This window comes from Antennarius striatus, chromosome 23 (assembly GCF_040054535.1).
Source record: "Antennarius striatus isolate MH-2024 chromosome 23, ASM4005453v1, whole genome shotgun sequence".
In the NCBI taxonomy this organism is placed as follows: Eukaryota; Metazoa; Chordata; class Actinopteri; order Lophiiformes; family Antennariidae; genus Antennarius; species Antennarius striatus.
The window spans coordinates 1,771,764-1,794,281 of NC_090798.1; the positions used below are offsets into that span (position 1 = coordinate 1,771,764).

At 45.9% G+C, this 22,518-nt stretch overlaps 1 protein-coding gene across 3 annotated transcripts in view; it reads right to left on the minus strand.

Annotated features, from left to right (window-relative positions):
- Positions 1-22,518, minus strand: part of svep1 (sushi, von Willebrand factor type A, EGF and pentraxin domain containing 1) — a 62,629-nt gene that overhangs the window by 10,585 nt on the left and 29,526 nt on the right. For all 3 annotated transcript variants that reach the window (XR_011034378.1, XM_068307948.1, XM_068307947.1), the window contains exons 4-36: positions 20,387-20,545; positions 19,596-19,775; positions 17,057-17,236; positions 15,767-15,961; positions 13,533-13,651; positions 13,176-13,305; positions 12,055-12,162; positions 9,198-9,329; positions 8,921-9,112; positions 8,707-8,828; positions 8,512-8,617; positions 8,228-8,431; positions 7,904-8,137; positions 7,664-7,825; positions 7,418-7,579; positions 7,129-7,290; positions 5,886-5,974; positions 5,405-5,501; positions 5,211-5,324; positions 4,986-5,099; positions 4,697-4,898; positions 4,428-4,585; positions 3,967-4,165; positions 3,707-3,882; positions 3,472-3,596; positions 3,264-3,393; positions 3,018-3,188; positions 2,756-2,929; positions 2,537-2,656; positions 2,281-2,457; positions 842-926; positions 546-737; positions 94-261 (exon numbers count right to left, since the gene is read on the minus strand). Coding sequence is in view for 2 of the 3 variants with exons in the window: in XM_068307948.1 (XP_068164049.1) it covers positions 94-261; positions 546-737; positions 842-926; positions 2,281-2,457; positions 2,537-2,656; positions 2,756-2,929; positions 3,018-3,188; positions 3,264-3,393; positions 3,472-3,596; positions 3,707-3,882; positions 3,967-4,165; positions 4,428-4,585; positions 4,697-4,898; positions 4,986-5,099; positions 5,211-5,324; positions 5,405-5,501; positions 5,886-5,974; positions 7,129-7,290; positions 7,418-7,579; positions 7,664-7,825; positions 7,904-8,137; positions 8,228-8,431; positions 8,512-8,617; positions 8,707-8,828; positions 8,921-9,112; positions 9,198-9,329; positions 12,055-12,162; positions 13,176-13,305; positions 13,533-13,651; positions 15,767-15,961; positions 17,057-17,236; positions 19,596-19,775; positions 20,387-20,545 (5,038 nt within the window). In the remaining variant the exon portion in view is untranslated. The remainder of the gene's footprint in view (positions 1-93; positions 262-545; positions 738-841; positions 927-2,280; positions 2,458-2,536; positions 2,657-2,755; positions 2,930-3,017; positions 3,189-3,263; positions 3,394-3,471; positions 3,597-3,706; positions 3,883-3,966; positions 4,166-4,427; positions 4,586-4,696; positions 4,899-4,985; positions 5,100-5,210; positions 5,325-5,404; positions 5,502-5,885; positions 5,975-7,128; positions 7,291-7,417; positions 7,580-7,663; positions 7,826-7,903; positions 8,138-8,227; positions 8,432-8,511; positions 8,618-8,706; positions 8,829-8,920; positions 9,113-9,197; positions 9,330-12,054; positions 12,163-13,175; positions 13,306-13,532; positions 13,652-15,766; positions 15,962-17,056; positions 17,237-19,595; positions 19,776-20,386; positions 20,546-22,518) is intronic.

Consider the following 22,518-nt stretch of genomic DNA (forward strand, 5'->3'; position numbering starts at 1 on the left):
TATCAGTACATCTGTTTGTGATTGCCGACACGGTTTCCAAACCAGTAAACCCAGACGACCTCTGACCCCTGAGTAGACGTCAGCTACATTTACCCTTCTTTGCAGACATAGTGCACCTTGTTTCCCAGCTCATAGTTCTGTCCTACGGTCACCGCGTCTCTCAGGGAGGGGGGCTCGCTGCACAGGACGCTCACGCAGCGCAGGACGGGCCGGCTCCACTCCCCCGACGCCAAACACACCACCTCCATGGAGGCCTGAGGTCTTCACACCAACACACCATTTAGTTTACACACCTACTAATAGTAATGAATGGACTTTAAATGTATTGTTTTAGTTATTTCAATGTTTCTGCAGTTGCAAAGTTGTCCAAATTTAGATTTTAATTAGCTCCAAGATTTAGTCATCATTCAGAAAAACAGACCAAATCTACAGTGTTTTCTGGACTATAAGGCACACTGTCGGCTTTTGAGAAAATTAAAGGCTTTTAGTTGCGCCTCATAGTGCGGAAAATACTGGAATTAGAATATTAATTTATTCATTCCTACCTGTATCCGTAATCACAGGTATACGTGACGGTAGACTGGTATGTGTTTGTGTTGAGGATGTAGTTGGCGTTCCTGACCGACGAAGGCACCCCACAGGTCACCGGGTGACACACCGGGGGCGTCCCGCTCCACGTCAGACTGGCCAGACATTGGAACTCGTACGGGATCTGAGGCAGGAAGCCGGTCCTACAGCTGAGATGAAGGAAAACAGGGAGGGAGACACAGAGGGGGTCAGGATTGTTGTAGATCTCTGTCCTTCTTTTATTGTAATCACACGAAGCGAATGCAAAAGATACCTGAAAGTCACCTTGCTTCCATAGGTGAAGTTGTTTCCTGTCATGATGGCGTTCTCTTGAACAGTTGGTGTTGGGCAGCTGAGGGCTAGAGGGCGACATGACAGAGATGATCAGTAAAGATACCGATGTTTTCATTGCAAAGGATAAATTTTTTTTTAAAAAAGCCAGGATGAGGAAATGATTTTTGTGAATTTTATTAAATATTTCTGCAGAAAAGTTAAACGCACAGACGGCGTGTCGTCACAGGAGACACAAGGGAAAGAGATCGGTGTGGTTTTACTAACTGTGACTTCTTCTACTGTGGACATGTGTGGGGGGAAATCACAGTGACCATGTCAAGGTTTCATAATAAAGCTAATAATATAATAACACATAAACACATTTTCAGAATTCAGATAACACTGATCAATACCAGCAAGATGAACTTTAACTTTAACTCAAAGTTTCCTCTTTGAAAGTGGAAATCCCCCCCCCCCTATTCTGACTTTAGCGTGTCGTCACCTTATTTATTTCAGATGACATACAGTTTCTCTGTCGATATTAATCTCTATTTTCAGTCTGACGGTCACCAGCCAGCGGGGGCTGAATGTGATGCGCTGCCCCCGCCTGCAGGCGCTGAGTAAGTCCATTCCTCTCTTCTCTGTGAGGAAGAATGCGTTTGGGAGCCGGTGGAGGTGCAGCAGCGGTCAGGCCTTTCATCCCGCTGCACAAAGACACAGCTGCATTTATAATCACCCCTTTATAAAACCTGGGCTGGGGGTGGGGGGGTGGGGGGTGGGGGGTACGGAAAGCGTACGTGTTGTATTGGTGTATGTAAATGTTTTTAGCTGTTGTAGCTCCACTCCTGCGTGTTGATAAAAGACAACTGGCGCTAACAGCTGTGTGCTTTGAAGAGGAAACGGTTTTTTGTGACCGCATGAATCCATTACCGTTGTTTCTCCACAAGAAAGAAAAAAATTAATAAAAACTTCCTGGAATGGAAGAAATGGAGCTATAACAGAGAGTGTGTGCAGAAAAACACCCTGTTTATTATCTATTTCATAAATACGTAGTGTTATTTATTTCATTAATATTTATTTCATGACTCTTGTCTGTTAAAAGTTATTAATATTGGCTTTCTGGAAGATGATAGAGGTAACAGAAAAATGCTGAGTATCAACGGTCGAGTCGTCGTTACTTTTACTTCAATTTTCTCAGACGGAAAACGGTTTTCTGTGGATGGAGGTCAGAGGGATGCTGAAGGTTGTGCAGATTTTTGAAAAGTGATTCATCGGAGACAAAACAGTTCAGGGAAGAATCTGAGACTCACAAACCCACAGCCCCACTGCTAGTAAGCCTTTTACCTTTCGTTTGAAAAGTAGGAGTCTGGGTTACTTGAAATCGTTGAAGGGTATTGATGTTGTGGAGCTGCTGCGTCACATGACTGCTCGCCGCCTCACCTTTGCAGTACGGGATCGGACAGTCCCAACTTCCTGTCTCTGTGCAGTGCAGACGAGGCGAGCCGACGAGCTCGTAGCCGGTCTGACAGCCGAAAACCACCTCGCCACCCATCAGGAAGTCGCTTCCATCTCTGTGACCAAAGTGTGGCGTCCCGGGGTTCTCACACTTCACTGGTTCTGATGGAACCAACAAACAGAACAAACGGGTTTAAACATGAGCTGATAGAATAAACTACATTTAATGTTATCTTGTTACCTGTGCAGTTTTTGCCATCCCCACTATACGGGTGTGTACACGTGCAGGTGTAGGAGCCGTCTGTGTTCTGACAGCTGGCGTGGGCATCACAGTCGGACCCCAGAGCGCACTCGTCCACATCTGGATCCACACAAATAACACAAAATATCACAACAGGAAATAACAACAGGAGTTTTCTTCCCTGCGTGTCAGCGATGCATCAGAGACGGAATGAATTACCCAGACAGGCTGGAGGATTCCCCCCCCACTTCCCACTGTTGGTGCAGTGAACTTTAGTGTCTCCCAGCAGATAGAAGCCAGCGTTGCAGTGATAGACCACAGAACCGCCGGCGTGGAAATCCGACCCCTGAAACAAACCGTTCTCCAGAGGTCGAGGAGGTCCGCAGGAAACTCCTGTAAGAATATTATTGAGTTTATTCTGACCTAAAAAACTGAGATATAATCAGTTTACAAATCAAAAAGGTGTGTGTGTGTTTCTTACGTTCACAGCTGGGTAGAGGGTGGCTCCACTCGCCTCGATTCTGACACTGAAGAACCGGCTCCCCCAACAGGTAGAACCCGGGATCGCAGGACAAGTGGACCTGCGCTCCGGGGTTCACCTCCACGGTGGAGACGTGCAGGTGGGGCCGGGCGTTCTCCAGCTTGGGGCAATCTGGACACCAGCGTTGGTTTTTCAGACACGCAAAAAAGGAATGTAAATTAAAAATATTCACAAAGCCGCTCTCACCGGCACAGAAAACGCTGTTGAGGTTGACTTTGACGCGCCCCACGACGCCGTTGAGGAAGTCTGGCCAGGCGAGGACGTTCCCTCTGTGGGTCACGTGGGTGGACGGACAGCTGCTGGCCAGAACCTTGATCTGTAAGGAGATGGAGATCGGTTGAGGTAAATATTCAGACACACGCTCCTGTCCTGGGGTTGCACGGACGTCTTGAACCTGCTGAGGCGTGAGAACACGATCCCAGATGTTCAGCTGGCTGATGGAGCCGACGAAGGATTCCACCGGATTGAAGCCCTCGCCCCTCTGATCCTGGTCCTGACCCAACACCAGAGCGCCGCCGCCTACAGGAGGCAGTTTCTACGTTAACTCACTGACAAATCATTCTTCTCATCATGATTTTTTTTATATATATATGGAAATAATGGCATCCAGGTCGAGGATAGCACTACACCTGGGATAGTGGTGCCGACTGACAGGCCTTTGCCTCCGTCTGAGGGCTTCCCGTTGATGTAGATCCTCCAGTCTCCATCCCAGCTCCTCCAGGACACCCCGATGTGGTACCACAGCCCCGTGTTCACCGCCGGACAGTCGGTGATGCGTTCCTTCCCGTTCACGTACAGCACCCACCTGTAGGGGGCGACGAAGGAAAACAACATTTTAGGTTTGAAACAGGATAAAGTCAAACAAATTTGACTCCTAGCACCGACTGACCCGTTGTAGTCGATGAGGAGGAAAGCGTTATCGCTGCCCTCCACGGCGTAGGACACCGGCGTGCCGTAGTTGGTGGTGTCCGATGACATCATCCAAAAGGTGCAGGTGATCTCGGTTAACGCCGGCATCACGCCGTCCATCATGACGTAACCGTGGATACCGGAAACCTCAAAGTCCAGGTTGAAGGCGGAGGACATCTCTGATAGGACAGAAGAGAATTTACATGAATAAAAGGAATTAAACATAATTTGTGATTTAGATTCGGGTCGAAATTTGCACCAAAAAAAGTAATATTGTTCGCAATTGATGATTTTAAAGATTTAAAGGTTGACGGAGAAATAAAATATTACAACTTATAAACATAGGAGAACATCTGCATAAAGATATGCTTCATGGAAAACAGCTAATCTGACTCCTCCTCCTGGAGTTTCCATGGTGACGTGTCGTCTGGCCTATAGTACCTGTCTCACACCTGGTTCCGTTGAACCCAGGGAGGCACCGGCAGGTGAAGGACCCCAGACCGTCCAGGCAGCTGGCCCCGTTCACGCAGGGGTTGGGGTCGCACTCGTCCACGTCCACCTCGCACACACGTCCACGGTAGCCCCCCACACACTGACACCTGAGTGGACGAGACCACACCGATGATACACCACACACAGACACACACACACACAGACACACACACGATAAGACGTCACCACAAACAAAACCTCGGAGTCCTCATCGTCACCTGAAGCTGTTAACGCCGTCCAGACACGTTCCTCCGTTCAGACAGGGGGCGCTGTAACACTCGTCCACGTCCACCTCACAGCTGTCCCCGGAGAAGCCGACGGCGCAGTTGCAGGTGTAGCCCCCCATCAGGTCCTCACACACGCCCCCGTTCAGACAGGGGCTGGAGAGGCACTCGTTTATCTCCAGTTCACAGCGAGACCCTGAAGAAACGGAAGCGTGTTGGAAGCGAGAGCTTCAGGATGAAGCTTTTTTTTGCGACCAGAATGAAAACGTAACGCAGGTCGGACCTGTGTAGCCGCTGGCACAGCTGCAGGCGAAGCGGTTGACCTCGTCCACACACACACCGTCATTCAGACAAGGGGAGGAGACACACTCGTTCACCTCTGCCTCGCACAGAGAGCCTGCAAAGAATAAAGACAAAAGTGTGCGATTGATTTCAAATATCGTTGGCTAAGTTACAAAAGTGCAAACACACATTTATTAAAATTATTCCTTAATGAGCCCCTTTTTACCTAAAAATCCGGGTTTGCACTGACACTGGAAGTCTCCCATCCCGTCTCTACAAAGGCCTCCATTCTGACACGGAGCGGAGTCACACTCGTCGACGTCAACCTCACACTTGGCACCTGACACAGAAAAGTGACGTGATTTGGATGCACGGATGCTAAAGATGTCCGTAAACCATCCCATGTGCTGGCGGTCTGACCTGTGAACCCTGGCATGCAGGTGCACACGTATCCCGCGCCGACTTCCTCGCACGTGCCTTTATTCTGACAGGGATGCAGGAAGCACTCGTGGAAAACCTGCAGGGAGATCCAATCAGATTTATGCAAAAAAAAAAAAAAATTCACACTTTAGGTTTTATTGTTCCAGTCTGATCCAGTGGAATGTAATAAATCTCAGTTATACAGGCTGTAACAGTTGACACACACTTCCTCGTGAAAGTTCATACTGCAGTAAAAACATAAATGATGATAAAACAGGTTAGTTGTCGGGATTAGCCATCAGCTTCATCAGATTTGGGGAGTCATCGGCCACCACCACCACTAATACCAGTGTATGGACCCTAGAGGGGAATCTGGTGCTTCTTATTCCAGTCACTTGTTTCTCCTGATATAAATAGTCATTCCTTCTGTTGGATGGTCGTCCATATGGATGTAAAAACGATTAAATAACGTCAAACCAACCTGACTGCTCGCTTGGTAGTCCTCGTTGACCTCCACCTCCGGAGCCGCAGTCACACTCTCCTCTTTGGGAAGAAAACTGGAGCCAAAGCCTAACAATGACACCCAGAGCGAACGCCAGCAATGTGAGCAAAACGACAAGATGGAAAGACGCTGTAAGGGTCTTTTCCTTCACCGCTACACTCGCAGATGGTTGTGATCTGTTTGAAACAAAAAGTCTGTAGTCTGATTGAAAACTGGCAAGCGCGTTCCTAACCGCCGTTCCCACACTTCAGGCATCGAGTGTCGTTCATTTCCATTCTGCAGCCGAGTAATAATATTCATATTACCGTGTTTTCCATTTCCAGCCCCGACGCGGAGCGGTAATTCCTTTTCCAATAGGATTGAGCTGTCATAAAACAGATTAGACGCCGCACGACTCAAGCCGTGGCAGCAAATTGTGAAGCTGTAGGAAAAGCTGTCACACAAAAGCGCCCGACACACAACGGTTCGCTCTCCGCTGACTTCTCTTGGCGTGTGAGTTGGTTTTTTGTTTTTTTTGCATGCCAATGCAACACAACACAGCCCCATTTTTAAAAAAAAAAGTAATTTGCATATGTCTGCATGGAGCGCAGTTAATTCAAACTGGAGGTAGGTGTGGAATAAAGTATGAGATTGGTTGTAGTAATAATAATCAAACATCATTTCCCCTCGGAAATATGTGGTTGGATTTGAAAAAAAAAAGGTCCGTCTTCATTTATGCCAGCGAGTATTTCATATTTTCTATTTGTAATTATAATCTGTAGAGACACATTATTTATTCTCAAATGCTAACAGTTTTTTTTTTTATTGTTCTGACTAAGCCAAAAGAGGCAAACTTTAAATTTATAGCATTAAAAAGTTTCTAATGAAGCTTTTCAATTATTAAAGAATGGTTTAATTTTAACGACTATTAGGAAAGAGAAATACAAAGAATTATTGTGTGAACCGACACATTACAGTAATTTCCACACTGTAAAGCGCACTGGATTATAATGTGTTCTGGATTATAAAAATCCAAAATCCCGCGATGTAGCGACAAACTGTTTATTCTATTATTTACAGTAATTTAAACGTTCATGAACCCTCCCCACACTGATATTAAACCATCTATCTGTTTTACCTTTTCCCTACACTTTTGTGTTTCATGGAAGTTCCGTAGTGAAGCGCGAACAAGCGACAGATTACTGTAGATCTAATCTCGGGGCAGTGGGTACGGGATACGTACTGGAGCAGTGCTGTATGGTGGTCGCTCCGATGACGGTGGTGGTTCCATAGAAGGGACAGGAGAGACAGAAGGAGCGTCCGTGTTCGGGCTGGTAGTAATCTCTGGGACAGGGGTAGCAGGGAACCAGACCGGTCCGGGAGAAATGTCCCGCCGAACACGGGACTGTAGCAGAGATGGTAAGAGAGAAAACACCAGTTTGGTTTTTTTTAAATGTGGTATTTTCGTATTGAAATGAATCATCTGGGAGCGATGGGGTTCTAGAACCCCCCGCCTTGTTAAACTGCCTCACCCCCACACTCTGTGATGTCCACCGCTCCTCTGGTGACCGTGGAGGTGTCGTCAGGACAAACCAGACATTCTCTGGCGCCGTAATTGTGCTGGAAGTGACCCAGAGGACACGACTCGCAGATCTCCAGCCCGTTCAGGGAGTGGCTGCCGGGCTTACACTGACCTGTGAGCACAGGTCGACCCCCACGCCGTGAGAAACGCTGAGAAACGGACGCGGACGAGGTGTGACTGCGCTGATCCGTCTTACCTTTACACTCCGCTACGCTGCGGGAGTGCAGGTAGGCCGTGGAGGTTTCCTCGGGGCAGGACTTACACTCCAGCTGCCCCTCCTTGTCCTGGTAGGACCCCAGCCAGCAGCTCGCACATTCATTGTGTTCCAGAGAGAAGAAGGTTCCCACCGGACATTGGACTGCAACACACCACATTTATTTATAACTACACTTTTAACAGATGATCACATTTGACCGCCCCCCCACCCCCGACTCACCGCACATCCTGCCTTTAAGGACGGACCCCGGCCTGCAGGACAGGAAGGCCTTCTTGCTCTCCAGAGATTTGGGGTCGGCGACGATCATCTCCGAGGACACGTGGAAGCTGGACAGCGGCTGCTTGGCCAGCGTTCGCTTCAGGCGATTGGTCAGCTGCTCCAGCGTCCGCAGGAGCCTCCTCTGATTGGCCACTTCGATGGAGTCGTTCCTCCATACGGGCAGAGGGATGCTTGCTGGGAGAACGGACAAAGTTGAAACCACAGACGGTGCAGAAGATATGAAAATATAGCATATTAATTATTGCTATAATAACAATTATTTACCTGTGATGTTGAAAAAGATCTGGATTTTCTGGTCTCTGGTGGGTCCCTTGATTTTTCGGTGTCTCTTGCTGCGCTGGTGGGGCTGCATGCCGCCGTCCTGCTTCTGTCTGGGGAGCGGCCTGGTGCCCGCGGCGAAGCCTGACTCAAAGTAAGCGTAGTCTTGAGCGCCCTGAGCGCCCCAGCTGCTGCTCCACCCCCCAGGTACTAATAAAGACAGGACAGGTAAAGCAGAAAAAATGACCTTTCATATATATTTTTAAATGCACACGTGCCGTTTTTCCTACCAATAGAGAATCCGTTCTCGTAGTCGTAGTTGTACTCGAGGCAGTGGCCCTGTGACATCATCTCCAGCTTACAGGTGACATCATCAGAGCTGCAAATGTTGGGCAGCTGTGGAGAGGAAAACAAACAATTTAATTTATGGTTGATTTACAGTAAAATGTTGTTTTCTGCGCGTGTGTCTGGTTGAGATTTCTCACCATGCCTTCCAGTTTGGTGTTGAACTCTCCGGCGAATGACTTCATCAGGTCGGCGTTGTCGCAGCGAGACGCTTTGAAGAGCATCTCGAACGGCTTGAAGCCGTTGTTGGCAATTCTGTTCACTGGAAAACGCAAAACGGGTTTTAAAAAGAAGTTTTTTAATCACCAAAGTGAGACTGGATGACTTGAAAAGGTTCCAGAATGCATTGCTTACCGGAGCAGTCAGGTCTGTCTGGAGAGTAGGGAGGCTCCCACATGCCGTTGTTGGCACAGAAGTAGCTGTGCACTGCATCCTGGGTAAAGCTGTAGCCTGGTTTACAATGCAGGGAGCAGTTGACGCCCTCCTCTTCTTCAAAGCAGACAAATTCTCCGTTTACGGGGACGTACGGCTGATCGCAAGTCAATCCTGGTTGCACACATAGGATATAACACATCTTTAATATACATACATGAGACATATGGATGCTGGGATGTGTTCATCCGCTCTGTACCCTGCACAGTGATGGTCAGGTTGCAGGTGCGGCTGTTTCCTGCAGCATCAGTAGCGGTGTACTGGACCACAGACTCTCCTACTGGGAAGACAGAACCCAGGCGGTGGCTACTGGTCACCTTGAGGCGACCGCCTGAAACAGACAAGCAAAAGGATCCTAAAGTGATCAGAAACAAAGATAAAACACTGAATTCTGCAGGTGAGAACAATTTATTTCAATGTTTTGAGGTTTTTTCTTTTTTTAGATTTACTCCAGTTGCCCTGCAGGGGGCAGTCTTGTCCTGATTCCCCCTTTTTCCAGGATAAAATGAGTCACACTCACTAAACCGCAGAGGTGATGTTGAACAATGATATGTTGACGTGGGAATGGTGTCTGGGTATCACATGGTAGAATTTAAAAAAAAGAAAAGAAAAACTCTTGGAATTGGAGAAGGGAAAAACTGTTCTAGTCTGAAGAGACGACGAACGAAGAGGATGAATGCAGACGGCGGCGATGAGGAGCGCATGAGTGAGTGTTTGCACGTGTGCGATGGCGGAGGCCAACAGCCTGACACACAGCCTGTGGACTGAAAAAAAAAAACGGTGAAAGCATCTGTGCTGCAGGTGTGAGAGACCAGATTAAAAAACTAGAGGACAAGCTGGGAAAACGGGGGCGACGGACGGCGTTTCTCTCCCCCCGCCTCCTCCTTAAAACGTCACTATGACACACGTCTGGCCTGCTGGAGCCTGGTGTCTCCTGTTATATATAGTGCGTGTGTGTGTGTGAATTTCTATGTGTTTAAGTGTGTGTCTAACAAGAAGCAGCTATATATAGAGCTGGCATCAGGGTGTGGGCCTGGAAAAACAAAACACTGACGTTGAAGCGGCGCTGGGTTGACGTCGTGTGGCCTGAAGCAGCCGCAGCAGTCTGTTATTACAGTGTGTGTGTGTGTGTGTGTGTGTGTGTGTGTGTGTTTGTGTGTGGGTGGGTACAAGTGTGTTTGATGGACGGTGCACCTTTGCAGACAGGTGGGGAACAACCAAGTCGAGCCTCAGTTCTAAGTCTTGCTGAGATGCCTGTGTGTGTTTGTGTGTGTTCGTGTGTGTGTGTGTGTGTGTGTGTGTGTGTGTGTGTGTGTGTGTGTGTGTGTGTGTGTGAGCCAGAGGATTACACAGGCCTGGCTGTGGGCTAGAGGTCTGGTTTGTCGTCTGTCACCACGGCTGTTTGGAGAGAGTCATCCAGCTCCGTGATGCTGGGACTCTCTGGCAGGTCGGCCTCGATGGGACCAGTCTGAGTGTCTGAGCCTCAGTGAACTCAACAGGGGGGGCTCAGCTAAAAGGAGGGACTAACAGGTTGAAGGTTCAATTCCCTCAAAGAAAATGAGGAAGATGAGCGCCACTTTTTTATTTCTTTTTTTTTCCCCGAGACCAAGACGCGATCGATTGGAGTCAGCTCGAGAGAAGACGATGCTTATAGATCAGGAGTGTCAAACTCTTTTCAATCAATCAAGAAAAATAACATTAAAAACAAGTTAGGACGTTAACTTTGTTCAAAATGTTTTTATCATAGTTAAAATGAGCTGAATTAGTGCATTATGGGATAAGTAGTTTTTGGTCACAGCACACGTTTGACTTATTTATTTTTACACTCTGACCTTTAATGCTCTCGCGGGCCACATAAAGTGATGTTGAGGGCCAGATTTGGCCCCCGGGGCCTTGAGTTTGACACATGTGCTATAGATCAATGCTTTACCCTGATTCAGTGGCTAACAGCTCTGCTCATGTCTCCCTGTATGTGAATCACCTGCTGTGGCCTTTTGGTTTGGTGTAAAAACATGTTTGCGTTCATGTAAATCGGCTGAGCGCTCGAACAACCCCGCAGCATAGAGAGTCTGATGGAAGGAAGCCATCTGGGGAGTTTAAGCTGGGGCAATTAAATGTGGGTTGGTTCTGAATCAAGAATTAGAATTCTAGAATTACGGGCAACTGTGGTACAACTTTTATTTTTCCTGATTCGCTGCCTTGAGTGAAAATGAAATCAAGTGAAATTAGCGCAGCTTTAACCCCACGATGTTTTACGTCCTGAATGAACAAATAATCACAAGCATTAATTCTTTCTGCATGTTGAGCTCAAACTTTTGAATCACTGCCCACGTCTCTTCATGTCTTTAGCGATTCAAACTGAGGGAAACTTGTGTTTAATTAAGAGGAACACAACAGGAAACAGAGTCAAACAGTCACAGACACTGATTTATGACTTTCCATGTGAATATTTTATTTGTCACATTGGTGGACGGATTGTCGCTGATATTTCTACATATAAAGTCATGTAGAATAAAATGACTTTAAACTGAACGAGAATTAGATCAACTGAGGAACTAAAAACACTTTTTCTTTTGTCGATTTACATCCAAATATCTTCCGATTGAGATGGATGATTCGAGACGTACTGAATAACTTCATATTGCGTTACAGAGTCGGGTGTGTCATTGTGTGTCATTGTGCGTCATTGTGTGCGCTCACACATTTACACACACAACGGTGTGAAAGACGGATGGAGCGAGCGCCAAAAAACATCCTAATAGCAAAAACACCTGCTTCTGTCTGCTTCCTCCATCTGTTTAAACATTAATGACAGAAACAGCTTCATCTACGGACTGCGAGTCTTATTCTGTCCCTATCGCTCCCTGATACACACACACACACACACACACACACACACACACACACACACACACACACACAAAGCCATGTCCTGATGCCTTTTTTCCAGTTGGAAACGCTCCTGTTGAACCATCATCGGCGCAGGAAGAGGGTGGAGCCGCGTGGAACAGAGGAGCGAAAGAATAAACCATCTACAGAGCGGCGGCCAGACATACCTGAGTTGTCGGAAAACTGTGGCACCTCCCAAATGACCGCCGTCTCTGTGTCTGTGGCCTGGACGGTGGGCGGGGACCTGCACCTGTCAATCACCGGGGGCTCCGTATCTAGAAAGGGCGAATAAGAGGGTTAAACAAAAAAAAAAAACAGCCCAAAAATGCGAACAATAAACATTTTGATTGCAGCCCGTCTCGCTTTCAGACTCGCCGCCGCTGCTCTGATGTGACTCGACGCAGCGCGGCGTGTCAGAGGGCGCGAGTTAAACACGTGTCTCTAATAAAAAACCACAACGTTCCACCGCCGTAATAACATATGGAAATGTTCACGGCTACCATGCTTGAAGCCCCCCCCCACCCCCCCGACTGCTGTGATTAGCGTAGCGGCTGACATGGGACACTCCTGTTTTTCTCCCTGAAATTACACCATTTGACACCTGCTTGGGGGGGGGGGGGGTAGATGGAATTCTTGATTAAATTTACAGCAAATGACCACAATCAGCTGCAGCGCAGATGACAAGCTGATTTGCATGGAGGGTATCCTGCAACCGGGGGGGGGTCACTGGTTTTAAGCACATCAAGGCCTCACGTGTGACACAGTTCTGTTATTTTTACACGAATCATTACTATTACTATATTATTATTATTATTTTACATGACTGCATTCATTTATATCTATATATAACCTATCATTTATCATTGTGCACTCATCTAAGTTGCTTTAATTTGAGTTAAATTAAAGCTTATCTCCATTCCATTCCACTCCAACTGCCTTAAATCTGATTTTGTCACCACTTGAAATCATGAAATCACATCCGTGATCAATGACGTGGAGTTATTGCTACTGAATTGATCCACTAGGGGGTGCTCAAGACTCATCTATTCATTCATTGGTTTTCTGTAACACTCTCTCCCGTTTGGGGTCATGGAGGTCGGAATCCATCACAGCTGACTTTGGGCGGTGGGCAGCTTTCACTCTGGACAGGTTCTCAATGCATCTCAGGGTTGCAGAAATACGCACAATCATTCTAATCATGCCCACGGACATTTCAAAGTCACCAAAATTCTCTTTATCCTCCATGTTTCTGATGGTGACCCTGTGGGATGGATGGACTGAGTCTCACCGATGACAGTGACGCTGAAGGAGCAGTTGGCCTGGTTCCCCGAGCGATCCGTCGCAATATAGGTGATAATTTCCGTTCCGATGGGTAACAGCTGGGGGGGAGTGTAGACCGGCTTCACCTGCACCACCACCTGGAGGAGGGAGACGACGACGTTTGAAGAGCGGACAAAAACATGGACTGAACAAGCAGCGCAATTTTCATGTTGAAATTATTATCAAACTGATCAGCTACAAAAAGAAGTTCAACTTTCCAAATAGTTGACTTCCAAAAGTGTTGAAATTTGTTGGTTTTCCTGATCCTAAAAAAGAAATTCTCTGATAAAATAGTGAGTTTGGTGCGTTTTTACATCTACTCCACCTCGTCTTTGGAGTTGTCGGTGGCGGTTGGGACGTTCCAGACGACGCTGGCGGTGCCGCGCCGCTCGTCCGTCCCGATGGTGATGTCATCAGGACACTGGATCCACGGCGGTTCAGCATCTGGAGACACAAACCAAAAAAAAACCTCACCAACACAGACTATGTTTCATCTGAAATCAGTACATTTGATTTAAATTCAGCAGATTTCCAACCATATCTTGCACAGACTGAGCTCACCCTGCTGCTAATGAATACCCAGACTCCACTGATAAATCCAACAACTGTACGGTATTATCATATTATTGCTCGCATTATAAGCATTTGAGTCACTCCTGTCAGATTTCTGTCATTAAATAAACTGATTACTGAATTGAAACCTGATTGTTCTGCAAAAGAAAACTCCAGAGAGGCAAATAAATGAAAGCTGCACAAAAGCACGGATTCCGATGTGGATAAAAAAGAGATGAAAACAAAGCAAAAGCCAAAATCTTGATCGAAATCATTTGCTGGTTCAACAGCAGTGAGAATCAGGGAACAAGGAAGCTTTTCCAAAGTCATGTAGGAACAGTAAAGAAGTCTGGAAAGAGAGCACCGCTTTCTGCAGACCTGCAGTGGATGTGTCAGTGAGCGATGTAGAGAACGGGATGATGGGACGCCCTCCATATGGCCAGAGGTAACTCATCATCCGCCGTGACCCTTGGCTGAAACAGCTTCTAGTATTCCCTCCGTCTCCACGCAGCAGGTTACAGAAACGTGAAGCCAACAGACTTCAGCTCAACTCCGACTGAACTGGAAACGAAAATCCAAACCACCTCCAAGAGTTTGAACCAGTCATTAATCGGGTGGTGATTACCGCCTGATGTTGTGTAAGAGAGCGGTTCCCGTCTGGACCTGATGACCCATCCAACCAGGCATCCATCCATTCATCCATCCGTCCCCCAAATAAATGCTAACACACTTGATTCATCTTCATAAGGAGGATTATTCCCCCCCTCCGGGTGTCGTCAGCGTGAAGCGAGATGCAAAACAAGGCAAAGAGCGCTTTCTTTCTTTCATGTCTGCAATCATTTTCTAATTCTTGATAATGAAATCACTTTTTTTTTTGTCTGGTTGTCGTCTCTGACTGTTTTCTTCATTCGGTTTCTGCCTGAAGGGACCAGAAACATACGTCTCCTCTCCACCGACTCATCATAAAACACCTACGGATGACTCATCCTCTCTGCTCACCTCCCCGCCGGCCCCACCTATACGTTTTCATCTTTATGGCACCTCTTCCTCCCCTTAATGAGAGCGGTTCTTTCTTTCGCCGTAAGGAGCGGAGGGGGCATTTGAGTGGAGCAGACAGAGTCGCCGCGCACCACCTGCTTCCCCCTCCGGCCCGGCCCCGGCGTCTGCAGTCGATTATAACAACCGGCGGCCCAGTCGGCGTGGAGGGGAGACACATGAGAGCGCGGACAGAGTGTGTTTCCAGTTAGTGACCCGAGAACCTGCTTCAGAATGGGTTTGCACCATTCTCACCATTCACTAAGTGGAGAATGATGTCGAGAAGGGGGGAATAGAGAATGGAAAAAAAACGCTCCCTCCAAGTTTCCTGCTGTTTTCTTCCCTTTTCTTCACATTTTCAGAATCTTTTCTCTTTTTTTTTTATTTCTAAATACTTCACATAAGGCTTAAAAGATTCAGGATCATTCAACTGAAGTAAAATTAACAGTAGTCACAGTTAGCAGCACTGAACTAAAAAACTATCTTAAACCCGTCTGGTAGGCCCAGGGATGAGTTTGAACCAGCTTCATGGGTATTTTAGAGTTATTCCCATCAGTACTGATAGATACAAGCGATCAACTCGTGATCTGGTTAGCACACATCAAAAAAAACAAAAACAAAAATTTTTACTTCAGCATCAAGAAAACAAGATTTGAAATTGATTACAGGGCTTAAAAATTGTTGGAAAGTGTATTTTTGAACGTTGGAGGGAGCCAGGTTTGCTGTTTCCTCTGTCGTTCTGTTAAACTCATTCCCTCCCATAAATTAGATTGTTATAAATCTAATTTAAGAGAAGAACACAGACATTTCCAAGACGTTGAGCAAATTTAATAAATAGAATCACTGACAAAACAATCTTGCGGTAAATATCATTTCTCTCCCTTTGCGTGTGGATGACCTTTGACCTTAAGGTATTTCACTGAACTCTGAGCTCGGATTTCTGCAGGACAGAAGGGAAACAGTTTCATCTACCTGTGCAGGAGGCTTTATGGACATTAGCCGTCCAGTTCCCCGAGCCCAGACACACCGCCTTCCTGTTTCCATGGAGCGTGTAGCGCTGGCGACAGGTGAGCAGACAGACGGAGCCCGGCGTCAGCGCCCTCTTCCCGCAGGCAGGGGGCGACAGCAGGATGTTCTTCAAGTTGACGATTGGCGGGCAACGCACCTCTGGGAAGAGGACAAGAGATGAAACCGATATCTGTTTCAGATTATTCTATTCCGGATTAAATCTCAGGAGATGAAATTAATAAAAAAAATTCTCATAACTGAAGCCGAATCGAACAAAAAAAATGCTGATAATAGAGATATTTTCTCTGTCTGGCAAAAAAACCAAACTGTTGGTTAGAAAATCCCCGACCACAGGACTCACTCTTGAGGCTTTTCATGCATTTCTGGGATGCAGCTTTTTATTCGATGATGGATAGATCGCATTAATTCTGTTCCACTGCGGGAGCTAAAAAGGGGAAAACTCATTGCAGGGGGGGTGGGGGCGTTTCAATCAGATGTATATCTTTGCATCTCTCCGGGCGGATGAGGCCCGCTCTCATTTCACCACACTGCAAACAAACAGTTAAGGAAACCGCTCGGCTGCAACGACCACGAGGCAAGAAGAGGCATGCTGGGAAACTCAGACAAACAAACAAATAAATTGTAATTCACATAGAAAACGTTTTCCGGAAGAGTAAAGGTTGTCTTATTTTTTTAAAAAAAGGAGCGATCTGATTGGCTGGAAGTGAGTCAGCGAAGGCTGGAAGGTTGTGTTCTCTTTTGTGTGTGTGTGTGTGTGTTGGTGCGCCTGACCTGGGTGCTCTCTGCGGCGGGCATGAGAGTGTGTGACTATTTTTACTTAACTATCAGTTCTGGAGTGTGTGGGTAACTTTTTTGTGCGTGTGTGTGTGTGTGTGTGTGTGTGTGTGTGTGTGTGTGTAGTGACAGAACACTCGCTATGAGAACGCAGATGGATCCGTCTCTGGATGATGCCGTTTGGGTCGACGCAAATTCACAACATGTGTTGAACGCTGAGCTTGTGAGAGTGTTTCTCATGTGCGTTTACATGTGTGTGTAAAGCCACCTATCAGGCGCTGTGTCAGCCATTAGTCTGATGGATTAAATACAGTTGGAACGTATGAAAAACGTGTCGTTAATGCTTCATCGTTTATAATTTTTTTTAAAAAGAGCTGAAGCTTTCTTTTTTTTTTGTGAAAAGAAGTGGAGAGAATGAGAGAGTGGATGAAGGAGTGGTTTGGAGGGATGAAGGCTTACCCACACACCGAGGTTGGGGTCCGCTCCACTGGGAGGTGTTCCTGCAGGTGAGCCTGGAGTCGCCTTCTAACCTGTAGCCTCGATCGCAGCCCGCCTGACACTCCATCCTGTAGGGGGCGGCGCCGTTGTTGCACCTCAAGAAACCGTGCTGCGGCCGGGCGAGGGGGGGGCAGGAGCGGACTGAGGTTTGAAGACAAACAAACACGTGTGTTGTCATGTTTTATTGCGATTCATGTCTTGTTGTTTTCAGAATAAATGTCACATTTTATGAAAACATACTGAAAAACTAAAGACACAAATTTTCAAGACGGATTTATATAAGAAAACAGTGCACCTTATAATCCAGTGCGCCTTATACTGTATATGAAAAACATTTTAAAATAGGCCGTTCATTGAAGGTGCGCCTTTTAGTGCTTAAAATACTGTAATTTACATATAAATTATTAGAAAGGAACCTCAGAATTCAAAGGTTAGGAATAAATATTGAATATTTTGGCACATCAAATCCATATTATATGATTATACTGTCAAAAAAAAAACAGATCTTGGAGGATTTTACAATTTTATCCTCATAATGTTGTAAATGTACTCTCTAAAATATTCTGACTTTTTCTCCTTGTAGGATTAGAATTTAATCTTTGTAATGTTTCAATTTTTCATTCTCATAATCTCCACTTTTTCCCTGTGCAAGAACTGTATACACATCGTCATGACAACTAGAATAAATACTAAAAAAAGAAAATAAAAAAAAAACGACTTTGCAAATGCGTTTCATGCTAAATGTGTGTAACACATAAACACAGGTAGTGTAAATAAATCATGAGAGGTGGGGGAACTCGACAGGATTGTACATCACTATTATCATATTTTATAAGTCGGGGCCTATCATTTAAGCCAAAAAAAAAAAGTCCCTATGAAATAAAAAAAAAATTCCTCCTGGTGCCGGTTGTGAGTGGAGCAGAGGTCTGGAGGAGGGTGTGTCAACTCAGGAGTTGTTTCTCATCACTCCCCCCCCCCCTAGACAGACAGGCGTTTCTGAGGAGACCCCCTCCCTTAGGGCTCGACATGCTGGGAGGTCCTCAGTAGGCCACAAAAACTAGACTCAGTTTAACACGTACAAGCAGACAAATGTACACATAGCCCAAAAGTATATACTTATACCCGCTACTATAAATCTCCACCGCACCCCCCCTTGAATATTCAGTGTTTTGGTATTCTGTGAGTCACGCTGTTGTCTGTTAACTCCGGTATTTTCCTCATTAATCTCTTGACCTCCTCCTATGCTTTCTTAAACTTCCTCGGTTCCACACATTTTCTGTCCGTTTTTTTCTTCAAAGAACTTTCTCTGTTCCCTTTTGTGAAAGGATCCTCCCTGTTTTTATCCCCTCAACATCTGGCCAGAAGCAGTAGTCTCTCAGCAAATCAGTCTCAGCGCCTGCAGCCTCTCTCTCCCACTTACAGGAGACTCGTGGCGACTCGCCGCTGATAAAGTCGATTCAGTTTTCAGTGAGGCGAGGCAAAAAAACTCTTCTAACAGAGAGGAAAACAAGTGAGAAGGTGAAGGCAGGTGCTCAAAGACCACCAGCTCTCGCGTTTATTTGAAAGACTGGAAGAAAGAAGCCGAAAAGCTCAAAGGTCTAAAGGCCCAGCTTTCAATCAAATTACACCCCGATGCAGATTCCAACAGACGTGTGCGTCATCAAAATAAACCCCCATCCAAACCTCAACAAGACGCAAGCCATCAAAATAAACCCTGATCCAGACTTTAACAACGTATGTGTGACTTCTAAACCGTTCCCATCAGGGTTCAGGTAAAGCAAATAAAAAAATACATCAGCAGGTATCCCAGAAGTCAGCTGTTCTAGTTTGGTCACATGACCCACTCTTCATCAAGCTTCAGAATAATCCATCAAGTCGTTTATTCGTATGGTAGGAATGCCGAAGAACATCTGATCTCACAGGAGATGAGTCAAAAAAACGATTCATGGATCCGTCCCTTTGTCAGATGTGATGATTTGTTTCGTTCCAAAGCGGCCCCGCCCTCACACTGTAATCTGTCAAATTTATGTGTAACTGACAAAAATGCTCAATCTCGCAATGTTAAAAACAACATTTTGAAATTCCAGAATACACCCCTTTATCTGGATCCACTAAAAAATTTTAAAAAATCACATGTAGAACTTGTTTTTTTTTGTCAAATCCTGCAGGGAAAGTAAAGATATAAAACCTGCTTGACGAAAATAACAGATGAATCAGGTATAAATTTATAACTACTTCATACTTTCATCTATTTTGCATGTCAAATTTCATTTATTAACTCACAAAATTGGCTAAAAACTTTTGGTTTTGAGTAAAAGAATCCCAAATATTTAGAAATATGTTGAGTTTTGTGATTCATGTTTTTAATCCTGTGACTGAGAAACAACTGGCTGATGAATCTGTAATAAAACTGAAGCTGCTTCTCTGCTTTTTACCCAACAATTGTTATTAGCAGATTAGCGGCGCTGCTCATCGCGCATCGGGGTGACTTCTTCCTCACCTCTGCAGCTGGGGGGCGTTCCCGACCAGGTGCCGTCGGCCTGACACAGCCTGATGCTCGTGCCATGAACCTCGAAATCCGGGTGGCATCGCACGCCGCAGGCGGCGTCGAAGTGGTTGTTGCACACATTTTGGACAAAAAAGCCATTTTCCGGAGGAGACAGCGGGGGACAGTAGACCACTGGATGAAAAATGAAATGTGGATTTTAAATATCGCAGTCACAAATACAGAAAAACAGACACACAAACACACATGGAGAAGATCTGCTGACTGGAAAACACTCGCGGGGTGGGGGGGTGGGGGGCTCAGTGGAAAATTAATAACACAAAGGAGAAGAAAGCGTCAAAGCGGGAAATTGCAGGTTGTCAAACGTCTCCTGCTCGATCGGCACGGAGGGAAGAAGCGAACGCCGCGCCGTCCGTGATGCTGATGATTGATGATCCTCATTGTGTTTCATTTTTCATTTGTTTTCCAACAAATGGAAGCAGCTTCACACAGGATGCTCTGACTTCAGCCTCATTCTTGAACTCAATACGGAGTTTCTGTTCCAGCTGGTTCATCATCATCATCGTCATCATGAAACACTACATTCACACCACGTTCCTGCTGCTTCTACTCAATGTTCTCGTTGGTCACACATTCTACCAGAATTCATTTTTTATGAACGTTATTCATTCACCTGTTCAATCCTTGTCAGATAAACACAGAATGTTATATTTAGCTGATTATTGTCGGAAAAGCATCTCTTCTGGGATTTGAATCTATCAGAATCCAAGGTGGCTTCCTCTCACCCTGGCAGGTCATCCCGACTGGTTGATACCCCGGCTTGCAGGCGCAGTCATGCAGGGAGGTGCTGCCGGGCTGGGAGGTGTGATGGCGGTCAGGGCAGGGCAAACAGGTGCTCAGGCCTCCTGGTGCTCCTTCGGGTTTGTAGGTGCCGGGTGGACAAGCTGGAAGGAGGACAAGGGAGGAAAATGACTGCAGGTAGAATAAAAGACATCTGGTTGGAACGCACATAGGATGGACACGCATGAAAAAGCATTAAAGTGAAATAAAACATGTCTCAGAAGTATAAAGCTTTTGTTATGGGTATTAAAAAAACTCCTTTACAGATTTATGAGAATATTCTGATCACATTCTAAGTTAAATAAGACGAGTTTGGTTCATGAGCCATTAATTTTATCAAAAACCGACAGTGCGCCTTATAATCCAGTGCGTCTTATATATGAAAAAATGTTTTAGAATATGTAATTCATTGAATGTGCGCCTTATAGTGCGGAAAATACTGTAATAATTCCAAGTTTTTTAAAGCAGTGAAAGTGATCAAATCCAACAATCCAAGAGGTCGTGTTTCGCATGTCGACACACACGAGCGGACCAGAAAAATAACCTGCGCCGACATAAAGCTGCATGTTTCCTATTATCTTCACCTCAGTATGAACAGAGGACATGCTGTAAAGATGAAGTGGGGGGGGGGGTTCAACATTCTTTCATTCATCATCAATCAACCTCCAAAGAAACGGGACATCAGTCTGGGCGCAGAGGAGTGAAAATGAGTGAATCCATCACAGGGTCTTAGCAGGACTTTACAGTTGCTTTCACACAAAGTCGTCCATAAATTACATGATTTTATACAACCGGTGATGTAATTCCTTGTAATAAACTGGGTGACTAATGTGAGTCCAACTCCCTGATATCCAGTGACCTCATCGGGTCTCTGATGGTTTTGGATTAACTCGATTCTGATTGTATGAATTTTTGTTTGTTAGCGAGAACAAAAGTTCTCACCGGCCGTTAGTGAAGCGAGTTCCACATAAATGATTTGTGGTGCTGGTAATTCCCAAAATTCACAGAATTTCTGGAACCCATTAAAGGGAAAAAACTTTTATCAGTAGCTCCAACTTGTGTGTGTGTGTGTGTGTGTGTGTGTGTGTGTTTTTCCTGTATAACCAAACTGCTTTACAGGAAGCTTTTCACAGACTAAACCTGTGTTTAACACCCCCACAGAACGGGTAGCCTCACCCCGTCAGGCTGAAGTGAAATGACCCAAAAGGACCTTATTGGCAGTTAAATTCTTTTCTGATTCCGTTTCTCTTAACTTCATATTAAAAAGGATATATGTTGTTTTACGCCACAATATTGGATGCAGGGACATCAGAGGAATGCTCAAATAACTAAAAGTGACTCTTACTTAAAGGTTTCGCTAGATCTGAAGTGAAATGCTTATTTGTTACTGGACTCCGAATCAAAAGGGGAAGAAACTGGTCGTTTGCCTTCACTGGAAAATCGAAAATTGTATTATTGATGACAGCGGTTTGAGGCTACAGAGAGGAGACAGCTTCTTAGACAGTTTAATTTGCCGTTTAAACGAGAAAACTATCAAAAACCCCTTCAGTGTGAGCGGCGGGACGAAAACAACACGCTGTCTTCTTTGGAATCCGCTCACAGGTTTGGTTTGTGACGCTGAGCCTGAGTAAACTGTTCAGGAAAACATTCTTCAATGACCGGCTCTGCTGTACGGTGTTTAGCGGAGGATCAACAGCGCTAATATTCCCTCACAACTCATCTATTTGCTGCTAATCCAGAGGCCAGGTGTGAATTTCCACTGCTGAGACCGATGCCAGCCAGGCCTCTCATCACACCCCCCCCCCCCACACACACACCCTCACCCCTCAGCTGGAGCCCGGCGGCGGGTCAGCCAGGAGATGTTAACCGGCTATAAAAAGCTCAACTTGCTGGCTGCTGCCACTAAAATACAGCCTGTATCCCACATCAAACACACACACACACACACACACACTCACACACACACACGGAGCTGCTGCATGCTATACCTGCTGTGCGTGAGACCGTCTAACAACCGATGCATCCTATAAAGGATGGACTGACACTAAAAGCATCCCGTCTGACTCTGGTTTGCGGC